The sequence below is a fragment of the Aspergillus niger genome (assembly GCF_000002855.4).
Source record: "Aspergillus niger supercontig An08".
Classification (NCBI taxonomy): Eukaryota; Fungi; Ascomycota; class Eurotiomycetes; order Eurotiales; family Aspergillaceae; genus Aspergillus; species Aspergillus niger.
Window position 1 is genome coordinate 721,441 of NT_166524.1, and position 16,991 is coordinate 738,431.

The 16,991-nt window shown below is 48.4% G+C and overlaps 7 protein-coding genes across 7 annotated transcripts; 5 read left to right on the forward strand and 2 right to left on the reverse strand.

The window, feature by feature from the left end:
- Window positions 1-1,402: 1,402 nt before the first annotated feature.
- An08g03140 (hypothetical protein) lies at window positions 1,403-2,269 on the forward strand (the record flags this gene model as incomplete). Its single annotated transcript, XM_059748933.1, has 4 exons — window positions 1,403-1,624; window positions 1,760-1,860; window positions 1,901-2,090; window positions 2,171-2,269. The coding sequence occupies 4 exons, from the start codon at window positions 1,403-1,405 to the stop codon at window positions 2,267-2,269; spliced, it is 612 nt and encodes a 203-aa protein (XP_059603952.1).
- A 126-nt stretch (window positions 2,270-2,395) lies between these two features.
- An08g03150 (uncharacterized protein) lies at window positions 2,396-4,159 on the forward strand (the record flags this gene model as incomplete). Its single annotated transcript, XM_059748935.1, has 3 exons — window positions 2,396-2,797; window positions 2,906-3,952; window positions 4,022-4,159. 3 exons carry the CDS (start codon window positions 2,396-2,398, stop codon window positions 4,157-4,159), a joined length of 1,587 nt encoding a protein of 528 aa, XP_059603953.1.
- Window positions 4,160-5,274: 1,115 nt separating this feature from the next.
- Window positions 5,275-6,155, reverse strand: An08g03160 (hypothetical protein; the record flags this gene model as incomplete). The annotated part of the gene is made up of 3 exons (XM_059748936.1): window positions 5,275-5,448; window positions 5,543-5,797; window positions 5,922-6,155. 3 exons carry the CDS (start codon window positions 6,153-6,155, stop codon window positions 5,275-5,277), a joined length of 663 nt encoding a protein of 220 aa, XP_059603954.1.
- A 520-nt stretch (window positions 6,156-6,675) lies between these two features.
- An08g03170 (uncharacterized protein) lies at window positions 6,676-8,488 on the forward strand (the record flags this gene model as incomplete). The annotated part of the gene is made up of 4 exons (XM_001392397.3): window positions 6,676-6,741; window positions 7,075-7,362; window positions 7,427-8,013; window positions 8,089-8,488. The coding sequence occupies 4 exons, from the start codon at window positions 6,676-6,678 to the stop codon at window positions 8,486-8,488; spliced, it is 1,341 nt and encodes a 446-aa protein (XP_001392434.3).
- A 931-nt stretch (window positions 8,489-9,419) lies between these two features.
- Window positions 9,420-11,171, forward strand: An08g03180 (uncharacterized protein; the record flags this gene model as incomplete). Its single annotated transcript, XM_059748937.1, has 6 exons — window positions 9,420-9,614; window positions 9,906-10,001; window positions 10,093-10,493; window positions 10,557-10,665; window positions 10,727-10,882; window positions 10,959-11,171. 6 exons carry the CDS (start codon window positions 9,420-9,422, stop codon window positions 11,169-11,171), a joined length of 1,170 nt encoding a protein of 389 aa, XP_059603955.1.
- A 704-nt stretch (window positions 11,172-11,875) lies between these two features.
- An08g03190 (uncharacterized protein) lies at window positions 11,876-13,877 on the forward strand (the record flags this gene model as incomplete). Its single annotated transcript, XM_001392399.3, has 9 exons — window positions 11,876-11,887; window positions 12,019-12,042; window positions 12,129-12,154; window positions 12,280-12,321; window positions 12,397-12,451; window positions 12,516-12,971; window positions 13,042-13,376; window positions 13,430-13,789; window positions 13,844-13,877. 9 exons carry the CDS (start codon window positions 11,876-11,878, stop codon window positions 13,875-13,877), a joined length of 1,344 nt encoding a protein of 447 aa, XP_001392436.1.
- Window positions 13,878-15,163: 1,286 nt separating this feature from the next.
- Window positions 15,164-16,914, reverse strand: An08g03200 (uncharacterized protein; the record flags this gene model as incomplete). The annotated part of the gene is made up of 6 exons (XM_001392400.3): window positions 15,164-15,289; window positions 15,345-15,576; window positions 15,655-16,329; window positions 16,387-16,641; window positions 16,699-16,763; window positions 16,828-16,914. 6 exons carry the CDS (start codon window positions 16,912-16,914, stop codon window positions 15,164-15,166), a joined length of 1,440 nt encoding a protein of 479 aa, XP_001392437.1.
- Between the last annotated feature and the right edge of the window lie 77 nt (window positions 16,915-16,991).

Genomic DNA, 16,991 nt, shown 5'->3' on the forward strand with positions numbered 1-16,991 from the left:
GACCATATACAATCCCCGAAGGTGTCCAATATCATAGGGAAGAAATCTCCTAATGTCTCATCTTCTTAACTCACAATTTCACGCAACTGAGAGGGCAGAGATTTCCGCTTGAAGTTGAGTTATGTGCTTGCCTCGTAGAGCTCTGGCTTGATTTCTCGTGAGGGATTTAGAGCTGGGATTGGACAAATAGATATAGTACCCTATTAAGGCCTTCTAGCTCTTCTTGTTTGGGGTTTGCTTGTGGAATTTATGAAATTCAAGAAAAACACCATCATAGACTGTCTTCTCGAAAGCATTTTATATCTATATGGGTTGTTCAGAACCTGGCATAGGCAGAACGAGCTTATATTCGCATCGGCCGTCTTAGCGAATACATGATACTGGGCGAACACACCAATATACACAAGCCTCTCTGTGTTCAAGCCATGCCGTACTTCGTCTTTTAATATCAGGTATAAACACCATATTTGTATCTTTTCTCTGCTGAGATAGTCTGAAAAGAGACTTTGAAGACGCTTCCCACATAATATGTTGAAGTGCTACCACATAGTAGAATGAGAGAAATGAGACATGTTGTCAGAGATCATTGATTCATATTGCATGAAGAAAGTAGTTCCCGTGTTACTATATATATGTCAAAATATCGGAGATTCTCTTCGGTTATCTCGATATACCGCAGGTTGGGGGGCGGGGTCAGCGTGGAAAGCCGACAAGCTCAGCACCGGCAGTGCTTCCCCTCGCCACGGCCTTCCCTTAGGTTGTATACCTCGGTCGCTGTGAAGGGTGCGTAGGCTAGATGTAATGGTAGAGTATTGCATGTGAATGATGCCCATGGACATCGTAATGCTGATTGGATTCTTGCATTCGATAATTCTGTAAGTTTAGATTGGAATGTTAGAGGCTCTTTTTAGGGTGCATACAGCCCTGGAATTGAAACCTTAGGCTCCAGGTACTCAGTGATGGTGATGTATGAATTGGATCATAATCTCTGGAATTTCTTGATTTCTTGATTCTTATTGAAAATATTGAATTCTATCTTGCTTGATCGAGCAATAAGTGTCCAGAGCCCTACAGTGGTTAAAATAGTACTATGTTGGAATATGATGAGAGAGGAAAGAAAGAATGTTCGAGGAGGAAAGTATCTCGACATCCGTAGGATTTATAATGATGGCAGGGGCTACAGCCAGTCACTGACAGGAGAACTGTAGTCACTTGCAGTTGTATATTACCGAAGATGGTGAAGTCATATCGCATTTCATTCTTCATTGCATTATGGCTTATAATTTTCTCATTCAATCATGTCCCTCTGGGAATATCGCCTACCTCGGTGATAGAGTCATGCTAAGCTGTGGCATTCAGTCTCGTTCGAATCACCTGTAATCAAGGATCGTCACCTCCCGATATGGCAGTTGGCCTTGCTTGTCAATCATACATGAGCATGCAGCAGTGTTCAAAGCCCTATCAAGGAGTTATTAAGAGGTTTCGAGTACGTAACCGTCTCTTAGGGGAACTGGTCAAAAAAGTATTCGTCTGTCGCAGTCGTCAGGGGAATATATCACAAGGCATGGGTGACATACTCCCTTGTTCTTCTGACCCTGCTCACTACTTCTGCGACAAAACAAGGGTCGAAGCAAGCTAGAAATCTGGGGCTACAAGATCCCGATCAGCAGTTCATGAGCTCGTCCCATACCTGACACACCTGTTTCTATGCTCTGTACCCCACAAACCACACATGGACACCTGCTGGTACTTAGTACAGGCATCAAGATTTTCTCTCCCTGAACAGCATTTCGTCTCCTTGCGTGGCTGGTGCATACCAGAGGAATGTATCGCAGAGCTTAATAAGGCATCATCTGCATGGTATGTGGGACACATACTCACATGACTGTCTGTGCGGAAGGGTGTATGGCCTTGCCAACATAATAGGACAGTACACACTGAGCATATCTCTCAATGACGGTGTTGGTGCTAACACCCTGATGAATCGGGTGCCTCCCAGCTCTTTTCCGGATACCAACCCCTTTGTTCTCCGGGGTTGTAGACGTGTGCTACTAAGCCCAAATCAGTACAAGCATAGTATTTCCAACCAGGTTAGGGGTCGGTATCCCGATTTAGTTCTCTGATGTTGTGGAATGCTGTTCTGGTCTTGGAGCGCGGGTGTCACGCCCAGGAAAACAAAGTGATGTCAATGCAGTACGACGGAGTAACCAGTGGTTGTTTCACTGGAATCCTCACCCTCCGGTTTTTCGACAGTCTGTATGCCCAGTGAGGCGACCGTCTTTCCTTCATTCTGTCCATTTATAGTTTGATGAGTCCCAGCAGGTCATAGGTCAAGTTGTTACAGATCGCGAAAGTGTGCACACACTGCTCCCTCGAGAGGCACGCCTGAGCCAGCATGGACTCTGACCTAGAAAAAAGACAGAGATCCCCTTCCTTGCGGAGTGTGACACGAGAGCAGCTAGAGACTTCACAAGCTCTGGGATCACCCCCTCCAACATGTGGATCGAGATACGAAAGATGGGCGAGAAACATCAAAGGCTTAGAGGCTCGCGGGATCGAGCCCGTGTCTCTTGAAGAACGACTGAAGAACACCAGCTCGACCCCTTTCCGAATGATGCTCACGTGGTTCAGTATGGGCATGGCAATCAACAATATTGTGACCGGATCTTTGGGAACACTGGTCATGAAGCTTAGCTTCACCGACGCCGCGCTGTGTGTCATCTTCGGTACGCTCCTGGGAGGTCTGGGAGTTGGATACATGAGCACATGGGGTCCCAGAAGCGGTAACCGCACACTTGTATGGCCTACACTTGCACCTTGGTTTTCTTCTCTCGCCCTTCCCATCTGCACTTAGCCATTTGCGTGATTTAAAAGATCCTGGCTCACAACCATATTCTCCTGATAGATCGTGTCTCGGTACTTCATGGGATATTACCCTAGTAAGGTCTGTTGTATACTGAATGTGCTGACCAACTTGGGAACCGGCATGATGAGTGCCACTGTAGGAGGACAGTTGCTTTCCAAGCTATCAGGAGGAGTCGTATCCGTCATAGTTGGTATAGTAATAGTTGCCTTGGTGAGCTGGGCAATGGCTACCTTTGGGATGAAGATATTCCAGTTCTATGAGAGGTATGGCTCGTCACCCTTCCATGTTTCAGAGCACTATCCTGACCATCAATTCTGGCATAGATATGCTTGGTTTCCGCAATTGTTGATCTTTTCCGTTCTCACCGGCTCGGCTGGACCGCAATTCGATTTCCATAGCCCGACGATTGGTTCTATCGAGCAGATCAACGCAAAGCGTCTAACATACTTCTCACTTTGCCTATCTATTCCCTTGTCATGGATACCCGTATCCGCAGACTACCAGGTTTACTATTCTCCGGAGATCAGGCGATGGAAGATATGGACAGTGACCACGATCGGTGTAAGCCTCTCGATCGCCATAACGCTTCTTCTTGGCGCCGGGCTTGGAAGCGGTGTTGCAATCAACTCTAAATGGGCGTCTCTTTATGACGGTACGCCGGGGAGTCTGCTGATGGCCGGCTATGATCGGCTGGGACCTCTCGGAAAGCTATGCGCCTTCATCAATGTCTTAACAATTGTGTCCAACAATGCCCCCAGCTCGTACTCAACCGGATTGAATTTCCAGATGCTGGGAGAGATGTGGCTCAGAGTTCCACGACCTGTTTTCACGACTGTCAGTACTCTGATTTACGCATCATGTGCCATCGGAGGCCGAAACTCTTTGTATGAGATATTCGGGAATCTCATGCCGCTCATTGGATACTGGGTCATTATCTGGTTTACCATTGTGGTAGAACAAGACGTACTTTTCAACCGAGGGAAAGTTTACGACTGGACTGATTGGAACAATTGGCTTAAGCTCCCGGTTGGAGTGGCAGCTAGCACTGCCTTTTTGATCGGTTGGGTAGGAGCCATCGTTGGCATGGTACGCAGTCCCACTAGCATGTGCTTGTTGCACGAATTGCTGCTAACCAAGGTACCTTTTGTCTGGTAGAATCAAGCCTATTATATTGGCCCAGTCTCCAGAGCGATCCCAGGTGGGTGTGATCTGGGCATCTGGCTGGGGTTGGGCTTCACGGCTCTTGCATTTCCGCCATTCAGAATGCTGGAGCTGAAAATAATTGGCCGTTGAGTATACGTAAGCTGATTAGATGTCGATGTCATTCTGGAAGGTATCGAAGACGCTTTCCCAGGCCCTTTCTGTGTGTTTTCTTGAGGAGCGACGGGTGTAGAGCGGACCGATGTGCTGTTTATTAAACCAACTTGCCGTCTGCTATTGCTGTGAATAGAATCCCGGGGCAGAAGAACTTCACCCGATATGGGAAATACTTTTTGTATGTATGTGCATATGCCTGTTTAGATCTTGATATTGTCATCCAATCCTTGTTTACCTTCCGAGCAGAAGCAAGCACATTGTGAAGAAGTTGTTTTGTCCCAGGACGATGCCTTGTATGAGTGAATGGTATGGTTCTGTAATCATCCATGGTCAGGTGAGATCAGTTGCCCAATTGGGGGTCTACCTATTTCTGTATCGGGCATCGGAAGCATTTCCCAGACAGGCAAACAGCCGAGTTTCCTTATGAGGAAATTGGCCGGTTAGTATGGAAGGTAGAACTCCTCCTAGATAGGATGGGTTGAACTCTATTCGAGATAGACAGGGAGTTATGATATCCAGAATTAATGCATAGCACAAGTCTCGCACTATATCTGGTGATATCAACGCTCAAACAAAAACGTCACTATAAGTTCCGATTGCACCATCGTCAAATCATGAGCGGTATTACTGCATCTGCATCTATCTCCCTAAATAAGCCGGAACTGGCCTCAACGGAGGAATTGGCACAGTCCTCTGTAGAATAATGTCTGCCAGCCAGCAATGGAATCCCGGAACTCCAAGCTAGATTTGACGTGTTTTGAGCGCCCTCACTGCGCCACGGTGTGTCAAAGAAGCTCTTCGCATGATTGTAGGTTGGAATAACTGGTTGAGTTCAAGGATGTCACTCATATTGACTCCAGCACTTTGGCCTGCTTACCAATCCATTGGCCCAGCCAAAATAGCATCAAAGACGGGTTTCTATGACAACTATATTAGTTTCAGGGAATTATGTATGGTTTCCCAGGATAAAGGGTATTTGCCTGGGTCTGACCTTCTTCAAGCTCCTAGCCAAGTTCTCATAGAGAGAAAGAGAGAGAGCTACTTCCCATGTGCATTTTAGTAACCTCTCACATTGTTCAAACCGGCCGGATTCAAAAGTCTATCGAAACCTTTCCAGAAGAGTTTCTCAAAACTGCGATGTGGGTTTGGGCTTGAGCACTCAAGGCACGGGTCGGTGTAAGATGCTTATTCAAGTTCGCAATTATCGCGAGCTTCTGCAGACCATCTAAATTGGCGCAGAGCATCCTAAGTTGAACCTCAACCGCCTTCGAAACGAGAATTACTTGCTCGGCACGCGTGTATACGATGTATGTATCAATGGAAGTTGCCTGATTGGTGCTGGTCTCCATTCCAAGTCACCTCCGCTGTCGTCAACAGTATCCCGTTCCTGCAGATCTGTCGCAAGCTGTGGATGCAATTGCGACCCATGCATGAATCATTTCCACCATCGCGACGATATGGCTTGGAAGATCGTATATGACCAGAAGATTTACCGACTCGATCGCGACGATTCGAATGACTCGACATAGACTGGTTCTTGTGTCTTGCCAAAGCGTATAGTCGCAAACATGGCTGAGTCGGAAGGCAGATTGCGTTTGTATAATTCAAGAACGACTATCTTGACATAACAGTGATTGTTGTCAGAGAAATGAAGGGCAACTGGTCCAGAATCCAAAGCTGCATGCTCTACAGTGTATGAGCGTTCTTACGGTAGAGACGGCCTATAAGCATCCCTTACTGAATGAACAGGTATACCGATGGCTCCGCAGATGTCATACAGCACTATTGCTATTTTTCCGAGACCACTTAAGCTGCAGTGAGATTGAAGTACAACTGCTTTACCCCAAAAGCAGGATCTATGATCATCAGTGCCATTTATCCGCTTCTTCAATGTCTGTATCAGAGCTACTATGCCACTATCATCAACCAGTACATCAACGGCATGAACTCTGGACATTGCGGAAGCAACCATCGACCATAAGAGTGCCCGAACGTGGGATCAGTGTTGACACTGGCAGTCCACGTGAACGACTAGTGGTTCGGTGGGGATTTACATTCTGGGCTTCAAGCATCCGTATGTGACACCATATTGCCTATCTCTGCACCGGCTGCCAGAACGAGTACTAGTTTTACGTAGGACTCGGCGAATCACGACAATTTTCCATGTACTCTCGCCAAAAGATACGTGGGCTTTCCGGTTTATAAAGCAAGGCTGGTGTTAGTGCAACTTCCTTCTTCCCGATCCATAACAGCATTGAAGCCAATGACTTATGTGATATTAGTAAGGCGCGCACAGAGTGTTGTGCTAGGGTGATACTAGTCGATCTGAGGGTCGTCGAGTCTAGTATTGGCCTTATTAGCTTTGGAGATAGAGATGATGAAATTTCGTAGAGTATATCAAGATAGTGTTGCTGACTGGGAAGGCCTGAAATCGATGTGGTTAGTGAACCACGGTAGGAGAAAGGAGTGCGGTGGGGTAACCACACCTTAAAATGCTGCAATTAAGATCTTACTTAAGAGCAATCACCGAGGATCATCATCATCATCAGACCCACCCTGTAAGTAAAGTAATTTTTCGAGCGTGTCCATTCTCTCCATCACTGACCAAGTGTCTGACTCCTTGTGCATTGTCGATCTTCATACCTGGTAGACTGTAGAGACTCTTTTCAAACAGGTCATCTGTGCCTCCGCTGGCTGGTCGCTTTCACAACTATGACTAATGCCCGATGCAGATCATTTCATTTCAGTGTGACTGACTTGAGAGACTCAAAAATGCTCCAACAGTCCTCTTCCCCCATCTTCGAGGTTATCTATATACTAGCTGTTCATCGACGCATGGACCACTGAACCGAATAAGCAATTATAAGCGACCAATGGATAACACCACACAGCTCACTCCGGGGAAATTCCTGGGGTTTGTCCCCAACACGGACCCTCGGGCGGGCTTGGGATTCCAGCAATTGGTCACTTATGCTTGCTTGCTGCTTCCGGCCTACGCGTTCCTGGTCTCCCATCTGCGATTCCGATATCTACAGCGGCTGCACCAAAAATACCCCTATAACACTCGAGAGTCTTTCTCTCGCATGACCGATGATGAAGCCTGTGAGATACAAAAAGGCTTGGTGCAGCTGGAGTTTCCATTCCTCTACCTCAAATCACTCCAGTTTGCTCTTTTCAGGGTGTGAAACCCCGGCTACTTCATATTATTCTTGCTCCTATCCTGCCGACTAACTACTACGCCAGACATACGGCATCCCGACCATCTCGACAGTGCTTACAAATACAACCCAGTTCTCAAAGCCCGACACGGCCCTCAAACGCTACGCTGATACCGCCGCCCTGATTCAAGAATTTGTAGGCCATGCGCCAACCTCTCGTCGTGCTTGTACTTCTATTGCACGCACCCGCTGGATCCACAGCAACTATCGCGCTTCAGGCAAGATCCTGGAAGATGATATGTTGTACACCCTTGGCCTTTTTGCTATTCAGCCAGTCAGATTTGTGGAAATGTATGAATGGCGGGACCTGAGCGACCTTGAGAGATGTGCTATCGGTACCTTCTGGAAAAGTTTGGGCGACAGCTTGGATATCAGCTATGATGCCCTCCCATCAGGTAAAACTGGGTTTCGCGATGGCCTTCATTGGCTGGAGGAGATGATGGTCTGGAGCGACGATTATGAGGTTCGTTGCATGGTACCTCATCTCAAGAACCGTGAGGTGGCCGATCAAACCATCGCAGTGCTGCTGTACATGCTTCCCCAGCCACTGCACTTTATTGGGATGAGATTTGTCTCGTTCATGATGGACGATCGCTTGCGGAAGGCCATGTTGTGAGTGATGCCGTGCATCTCTTTGTGTAATGATTCCACGGACTCGAACAACCAGCTGATTGATTCCCTTTCCAGGATCGACCCTCCTCCAGCTTTTGATGCTAAGCTTTTCTCGTTACTGTTCTCCGCTCGTCGGTTTGCATTGCGGTATCTCGCGCTACCCCGCCCTTATTTTCTGCGGTATGTTAGTTACACCGATGATTATAACGAGAACGGTCGCATCTACATGACCAACTGGGATGCCGCCCCTTACTATGTGAAGCCGAGTCTCCGGAACCGCTGGGGCCCAGTTGCCTGGCTGACTTGGGCGCTTGGTCGGCCTTTGCCCGGAGATGAGGGGGACAAGTATTATCCAAAGGGGTATGATAATCTCAACGTAGGCCCGAAGTATTTTGAAGGTAAGGGCCGTCAGGGTATGGAGGACATTATGAAGGAGTTGGAGAATACACGACGGGGCCAATGCCCATTCCACTGAGCTTTGCACGGAGCTGGCCTCACTCGATTGGAATGCGCGTTGGACGAAGTTATGTCGTTCTTATAAAGCGTATATTGTGCTGTTAAATGTTGGTCTACTTAGCGGGCCCTTTTTCCCGCATCCGATCATCTACAAGCAACTATTGAAGATAGTTTATGCATTTCGAAGCCTCTTGAAACTCCCAACAGATATCAACAGCTTGTTCTTGCAGTCTTCTGAAAGTCTTGCGCCAATGTCTGTTTCAATTGCCTGCGCTTGCTAGTGCCCTCGTATTGTAGTGTTCGCATCGATCTATTTTATTATGGTACGTTGGACTACCATCTTCACTAATGGGCGTCCAGCCTACGCTGAAGCTCGGAGATTTCCTGGAAATACGAATTATGTATCAGTCAAATAGCCGAAAATCTCGCAAAACGCTCTCTTTGTGGGAAGCAAACTCCTGCATTCATTTTAGAGTAAGCGCCTCTATCTGGCATACAACATTATCACTGTGAAGGATACTGTGCTTGAGTGTTCGTCTATGTTTCGATAAGAGATTCAACTTGTATTCGAAATTGAATTAAAGCTACAAACGCAGACGGTATGAACAGGGAAACCATTCCTTTCCCCCCCACAATTACGCTAAGGCCGTAAGCGCATCGAACGCGCCTATGAAAGACTGGACATTCACTATTTGTATTCACTACAGAGTAATAGCTAGATAAGTAGTGCAGCCAAAATCGTCAGCCTGAACTAAGCGCACCTTCCATGACGTGAATAGCCGTCGCAGCTTACATAAAGCGATCTCTCTCCCCGCAAATCCGAAAGTCAGCTCAAATTAAATCCTATCATCCTCAAGCCAACCTCTCCTTAACCCAAATAATAAAACTTTCCTTACTCACTCGGGATTCGATTGCCGTCGCATTTATATCGTCTACCGTGCATAACAACAATGGCGTCGCATGCTCCGAACGACGACGACCGCTCCAACAACCCTCCTCCGCTAAGCAACTTCCCCCAAGATCCTTCGGAATTCGACAGCGACCCGCGCATCTCGTTCTCGAAGCTAGACGACAAGTTCATTCTGGAAACGGAGGATGGACAGGAATACGAATATGATACGGTGCTAAAGAGATGGATTCCGACGGTGTGTGCGCGCTCTTTCTCCAGCTGGGTGGTGTGATGTCTTGTAGTAGCTGTTGAACTACTGCTACCTTTGTTTTTCTCTACTTTGCTGTTCCTCCCCGCCCCCTTTTGTTTCCTTTCTGTGTCGACTCAACTGGTTATGGAACCTTCCTCTCTTGTTGCAAATAGACCAAGACACACGTCTATCATTGCAGGGATTGTTTGATTGGTTCGTGAAACTGATTGCTTGGTTGGCGCCGCTTGCGCCCGCCCGGGGTGCCTCCAGGTCGATGAAGACTTGCTACAACAACAGCAAGAAGCATATAGAGTCCAGGGCGTCAATGAGGAGGAACAGATTACTGCGGCGCAGTTGAGGAAGAAGCGCAAGCAACAGGCTACTACGGAAGAGGTTAGTCCAGCAGTTTACGATGATGCTTCCTTGACTTGGCCCCAATGGCACTGAGATGGGCCTAAAACTAAGAAGATATGAAATCGCGTAGGGCAATGGGCAACAGAAGCCTAAGAAACAGCGCGTCAATACCGCGGTCTATGTGACTTCGATTCCTCTGGATGCTGAATTCGACGAAATCCGCGACGTCTTCTCCAAGTGTGGTGTTATCGCCGAGGAGATCGATAGCGGCCGACCGCGCATCAAGATGTACACCGATGAGAGCGGAAACTTCAAAGGTGAAGCTCTCGTTGTGTACTTCCGGCCTGAGTCCGTCAATCTCGCGATACAGATGCTGGATGATTCCAACTTTAGGATTGGGGTACCCGGACCGCAGGGACCCATGCGAGTGCAACATGCGGATTTCTCGTTCAAGAGCCAGCAAGAGGCGCCTACGAAGACTAGTATGAGGGATAAGAAGAAGATTATGCGACGGACACAGAAGTTGAACAGGTATGGGGGAACTACATTTGACCTGGGATGATTGGGCTGGGCTTTGCTGATATACGCGTTTAGCAAACTTGCTGACTGGGACGATGACGACCCGTCTGCCTTGCCGGATACGACTTCCCGTTTTGATAAGATCGTGATCTTGAAACATATGTTCACGTTGAAGGAATTAGATGTACGGGAGTATCCATCCCGCGCTAGGAGTGATTGGTAAAAGGAACTAACGTTTGGTGTAGGAGGATCCTGCGGCCATTCTTGATATCAAGGAAGATATTCGGGATGAGTGCTCGAAGCTGGGGGATGTGACCAACGTTGTTCTCTACGATAAGGAACCCGAGGGAGTGGTGAGCGTTCGCTTTTCCGATCCCGAGGCAGCCAGGAGCTGTGTCAAGGTAAGCTTGATCATGGGATGACGATGGCCCAAACCCTCCGGAAAGGAACATATGCTGATGATACTGTTACATTTAGATGATGGATGGGCGGTTTTTCGCTGGCACCCGAGTCGATGCCTATATCGCGGATGGCAGTGAGAGATTTAAGAAGACCAATGAGAAGCGTGCAGCACTGGAAGATCTGGCGGAGAAAGGATTGGATGCGTCCGATGAAGAGGAGGAGCAGCGATTGGATGAGTTTGGCACGTGGTTGGAAAGCTCACATACGGTCGAGAACACGGCCAAGTGATGGTGATGGTGGTGATGCTTTTTGGGATGTAATCATTATTAGGGGGATCTGGAACTGGATGGGATGGGATGGGATGGGCGTAATCGTTTTCTGAGGCTGGCTGGTCACTTTAGACAACCTAAGGGATTGTAGACTTGTATGTACTTATAAGAGCGTTCTGGTTGTGATTAGGATCATGTTGACGGGTGCTCATCATTTTGTCCATTTGTTTACACGAAGGTCCATGAACCCATGGTAAGGCCGGTCAGGCCATGATCAAGTCTGGTTCGCGTGTGGACAAGCCAAGTCACGGGGCGTGACTGTCACTGGACCGCAACGCCGTCCCGTGACGACGCCAAACCGAATTGGGGAGAGCCCCTATTTACCTGCCCAAAATATCGGGTTGTTTTGTTGGCGTTTTTTTTGGCTTTGTTGTTGATCCCGAATTTATTAACAGTATTAGCAGTATTGGTATTATTGCCCGCACAACGATCCCCCCTTCACCGCTCTCCTTCTACCCAACTCTCCACTAAGGCCAGACTAACTTCCTCCCATTCCTCGTTTTCTCCTCCCTCCTCCCTCCCCCCTTCTCCTCCTTTAGTCGACTGTCTTTCCCCAGTCTCCTCCCAACAACTTCCCGCCCATCTACTCCCTCCGGCCTCGCCGTCTCTCATACCCCTTCGACCCTTTTCAATACCTTCAACCCCTTCAATCTACCCGGCACAATGCGTGAGATCGTATGTTTGCCCTCCCCGTCCCTCGTCCGTCAGGAGACGCGTCGTTGGTTGGCATCTCTTTTGCTCGGGACCCCACCGGTTCTTCGACCAACTCATTCTTGTGCTAACTGCATGTCTTCTTCGCTTCATAGGTTCACCTCCAAACCGGCCAGTGTGTAAGTGCCAATATATGCTTCGGATGATTGCCCCCAAGGGTCTTGATTGGTGTTTGGTGGACTAAACAATATATCATGGTGGTTAGGGTAACCAAATTGGTGCTGCTTTCTGGTACGTATACAACTGCCATTGGATTGGGGATGGAACATCGTCTCTTAGGCTATCTCAGCTTGAGTTCAGATGTTGTCCATTAGGTACATGCTATCGGTCTAAGAACACGTCTAACAATTCAACAGGCAGACCATCTCTGGCGAGCACGGCCTTGACGGCTCCGGTGTGTAAGTGCAACTTTTTCACACCTCTCAATTGGTCAACAATGGGCAAAGGGTTGGGTCTTCTGACACGCAGGATAGTTACAATGGCACCTCCGACCTCCAGCTGGAGCGCATGAACGTCTACTTCAACGAGGTGAGATCCATCGGACCTTGGCTTTTTCACGACAATATCATCAATGTCCTAATCACTTCAGCAGGCTAGCGGTAACAAGTATGTTCCTCGTGCCGTCCTCGTCGACCTCGAGCCCGGTACCATGGACGCCGTCCGTGCCGGTCCTTTCGGCCAGCTCTTCCGCCCCGACAACTTCGTCTTCGGCCAGTCCGGTGCTGGTAACAACTGGGCCAAGGGTCACTACACTGAGGGTGCCGAGTTGGTCGACCAGGTTGTCGACGTTGTCCGCCGTGAGGCCGAGGCTTGCGACTGCCTCCAGGGTTTCCAGATCACCCACTCCCTCGGTGGTGGTACCGGTGCCGGTATGGGTACCCTCCTGATCTCCAAGATCCGTGAGGAGTTCCCCGACCGTATGATGGCCACCTTCTCCGTTGTTCCCTCCCCCAAGGTCTCCGACACCGTTGTTGAGCCTTACAACGCCACTCTCTCCGTCCACCAGCTCGTTGAGCACTCCGACGAGACCTTCTGTATCGACAACGAGGTATGATTCCAGACCCAGCACAAGTGAGAAGAAGATTGGTGCTCGAGAACTAACGAATTGGCCAATCTAGGCTCTGTACGACATCTGCATGCGCACCCTCAAGCTCTCCAACCCCTCTTACGGTGACCTGAACCACCTGGTCTCTGCCGTCATGTCCGGTGTGACCACTTGCCTCCGTTTCCCTGGTCAGCTCAACTCCGACCTTCGCAAGCTGGCTGTCAACATGGTTCCCTTCCCTCGTCTCCACTTCTTCATGGTCGGCTTCGCTCCTCTGACCAGCCGCGGCGCCTACTCCTTCCGTGCCGTCTCCGTTCCCGAGTTGACCCAGCAGATGTTCGATCCCAAGAACATGATGGCTGCCTCTGACTTCCGCAACGGCCGCTACCTCACCTGCTCCGCCATCTTGTGAGTTTTCCTACTGCATCGATTGCACAATATGCCAGCTAACAGGTATCTAGCCGTGGACGTGTCTCCATGAAGGAGGTTGAGGATCAGATGCGCAACATCCAGAGCAAGAACCAGACCTACTTCGTCGAGTGGATCCCCAACAACATCCAGACCGCCCTGTGCTCCATTCCTCCCCGTGGTCTCAAGATGTCCTCCACCTTCATCGGTAACTCCACCTCCATCCAGGAGCTGTTCAAGCGTGTCGGTGATCAGTTCACTGCTATGTTCCGTCGCAAGGCTTTCTTGCACTGGTACACTGGTGAGGGTATGGACGAGATGGAGTTCACTGAGGCTGAGAGCAACATGAACGACCTGGTCTCCGAGTACCAGCAGTACCAGGACGCCTCGATCTCCGAGGGTGAGGAGGAATAGTAAGTCCACCCAAGAACCTATTGTTTCTGTTTTGGTTCTAACCAATTCTACAGCGTCGAGGAGGAGCCCCTTGAGGCTGAGGAGTAAATGTCTCAAATCGACAGTTATGCGAATTGAGATCTGCTCCATAATACCCCGATAAGCCTACATTCTCTTCGACCAAGGCCTTCCGAGGTCTTGGTCAGTGAGTTCTTCTGTTTGAGCGCTCTTAATTTCCCTTCCTGTTTTTAATTACTTAGGCTCAAAGCCTGGACTTAGTAAACCCAATCGCACATAGTTTTAAAAGCAGTTTGGTACAAATTTCCTAGTCACATCTGTATATGCCGGGTATCTGTTTGGACATTTCGTAGTTTCATACTTCATCAACAAGGACAAGATCGGGGATTGCCATCATAAGACACCATTTATTCGAAGCACTCAATACACCTGCAAATTAAGCTCCACGATACTCCCTGTTCAATATGACTGGTTCAAAGTCTCAATACCATACCGCTATGTACTCCGTATAGGTAGCTTGTACATGACCCTCATCTCATTTAAGTGATATACTACCCAAGTAATGACTGTTATTGAAGATCAATAACTAAACCCACCCCCTATCCTTCCAAGGACTAGTTGCTGGCCCTAGCATACCGTAACTATTAGTAGTTTACACCGGCACTCAATTTATAATCGAAGATGTAATAGGAACGTCCTATTCGGTTATCAGGTTTGTATGCATGAGTAGTAGTATATACTATTATCAGTTAGTAGACAAGCAAGCTGAGTAAGTAGTATTTTCGCAAATGAAGGCGATGTATACATGCTTTGTAGTTATATATGTTGCTAGCTACTAGGAATAATGTCATTCTATGTGTTTGAGTTGCTTGATGTTGAGATTAATTTGTGGTTATGGATTCTACGAAAGAAGATGAAAGGATTCGATTTAAAGGATAAATATTCTCCTACAAAAGGGTAATGGCAAGGCTACTACTACTACTATTACTACGGAATACTAGATTGGGAAAGATAGAGAAATGATAATATAATAATAGAGATTACTACATAGTAGCAATTCTCTTGAAAGATAACTAGATTTATTTCACATGAATTCATTCAGGTAAATGCATAATATGATGAATTTTGGTAATATATGAGAAGCTTATGTTGATGTCAGAAAGTAAGGACAAATGAAAAGTGAATAATATGTACATCAGAAGGTATCCAAGTTATGACATAAATGACCAGAAACGAAATAGGTATCAAGTAAAAATTAAATCCAAATAAAGTTGATGAAGTTGTTGTGTTCGTTCATGGCTTGTAGTTAGGAAGGAAGTGAAGATGATTGGTCACCCTCGACATAACTCCTATAGTACTATACTGGGTAATATAGTTCAAGCCTTTGTCTCCACGGACTCTTCGTTGCCGTTGGGAGGAGTCATGGTGCGCTTGGAGGACACGTCGCCGTTCTCGGGACTGGTGCCACCAATGACATCGCGGGTGATTTCCACGTAGTCGTACTAGTTTTTGTTAGAGGGAGAGTCGTTTACTTCGATGATATGGGAAGGCACTTACGGCAAATTCACCAATTTCAGCGTCATCGACACCGAGGATCTCTTCCTCTTCGGGGATACGCAGGTGAAGACCAGGGATCAGGTTGATGACGAAGAGGATGATGCAGCTACCGAAGAACGAGTAGGCCATGCCGGAGATGGAGTCGGCCAGCTGGTAGCCAAGCTGGATGTAGTGGTGGTTGATCCAGCCTCCGTCGATGACCGTAGAACCATCCAGGTGGGCGATGTAGTCACTATTATCAGAGCAAGCGTTAGTTGAGTGCCCACCGGTTTGAGGTTGTCTGTTTTCTATAGAGATCAGGGGGCCTTACGCAGCAAAAAGACCAGTCAACAGGTTGCCCACGAGACCACCAATGGCGTGCACTGCAAAGATATCCAGGGCGTCGTCCACACGAAGCACATACTTGAGCTTCGTGGCGTAGTTGCAAGCAGCGGCACCGACAACTCCAAAGATGAAGGCAGCCCAAGGTGTCACGAAACCAGAGCCTGGCGTGATGGCAACGAGACCTGCGATGACACCGGAGCAGAAACCGACGGTCGACCACTTCCTCTCCAGTCTGTAATCCATGATGCACCAGGTGACACCACCCACGGAGGCAGCCAGGTTCGTGACAACGGCTGCCATGACAGCCCGCAGGTTGGCGCTCAGAGCAGAGCCGGCATTGAACCCGAACCAACCAACCCAGAGGAAGACGGTACCAATGACGACGTGTGTGACGTTGTGCGGGCGGTAGTTGAGCTCGTGGGTGCCATGTCCGCGACGCTTGCCGAGCATCAGAGAGTATGCCAGTGCAGCCGAGCCGGAGGCAATGTGGACGGGAGTACCACCTGCGAAGTCAAGTCCACCCAGTTTGTACACCCAGCCGGACGAGTTCCATGTCCAGCAGGCAATTGGATCGTAGATAATGGTGGACCAAACGAAGCTAAAGACCATGCAAGGCAGCATGCGACCGCGTTCCGCGACTGCACCAACAGCAAGGGCAACCCTATCTCCGTTATCAGTTATCAATCATGAAGGTTGCTTCGGATTTGGGGACACTCACGTAATAGCAGCGAACATTCCCTGGAAGACAGCGAAGAGAATATCAGGGACCTTGGAGCTGCCAACTGAAGGAGCTGCCAAAACACCCTTCATTCCAAAATTGTTCAGGTCACCAATGTACGTTCCAGCGGTATGAGAAAAGGCCAGCGAGTATCCCCAGAAGAACCATTGGAATGACACCACCCCGACAGACATTATTGAAAGCCATATTAACGACAATGCTGATTTGCGTCGGGCGAGACCTGAGTAGAAGAAGCTGTTGCCGTCAGTTGGAGGGGCTCAATGGCTTGGAGGTTGACAGGTGGTATCATACCCGACACCAGGAATCATCAACAACACCAGGGCCGTAGAGGTGATAACCCAAGCGATATCTCCAGACTGGAATCAGTTAGTGGGGATGAGCCCAGTCATAGCCTGCGTCACATATCTAGGGAAGACATACGCTGTAGTAGATGTTAAGATCTTCTGTCAGGGAGTTACCACCGGTCCCATTGTCTGTGCCATTGTAGGCGACAGGGTATTCCGACATGGTTAATTACACTGAGCTTTCTGACAAAGAAAGGCCCAGAACTGTGTATAAAAGTGTGTAGGTGACTCCTAAACCTA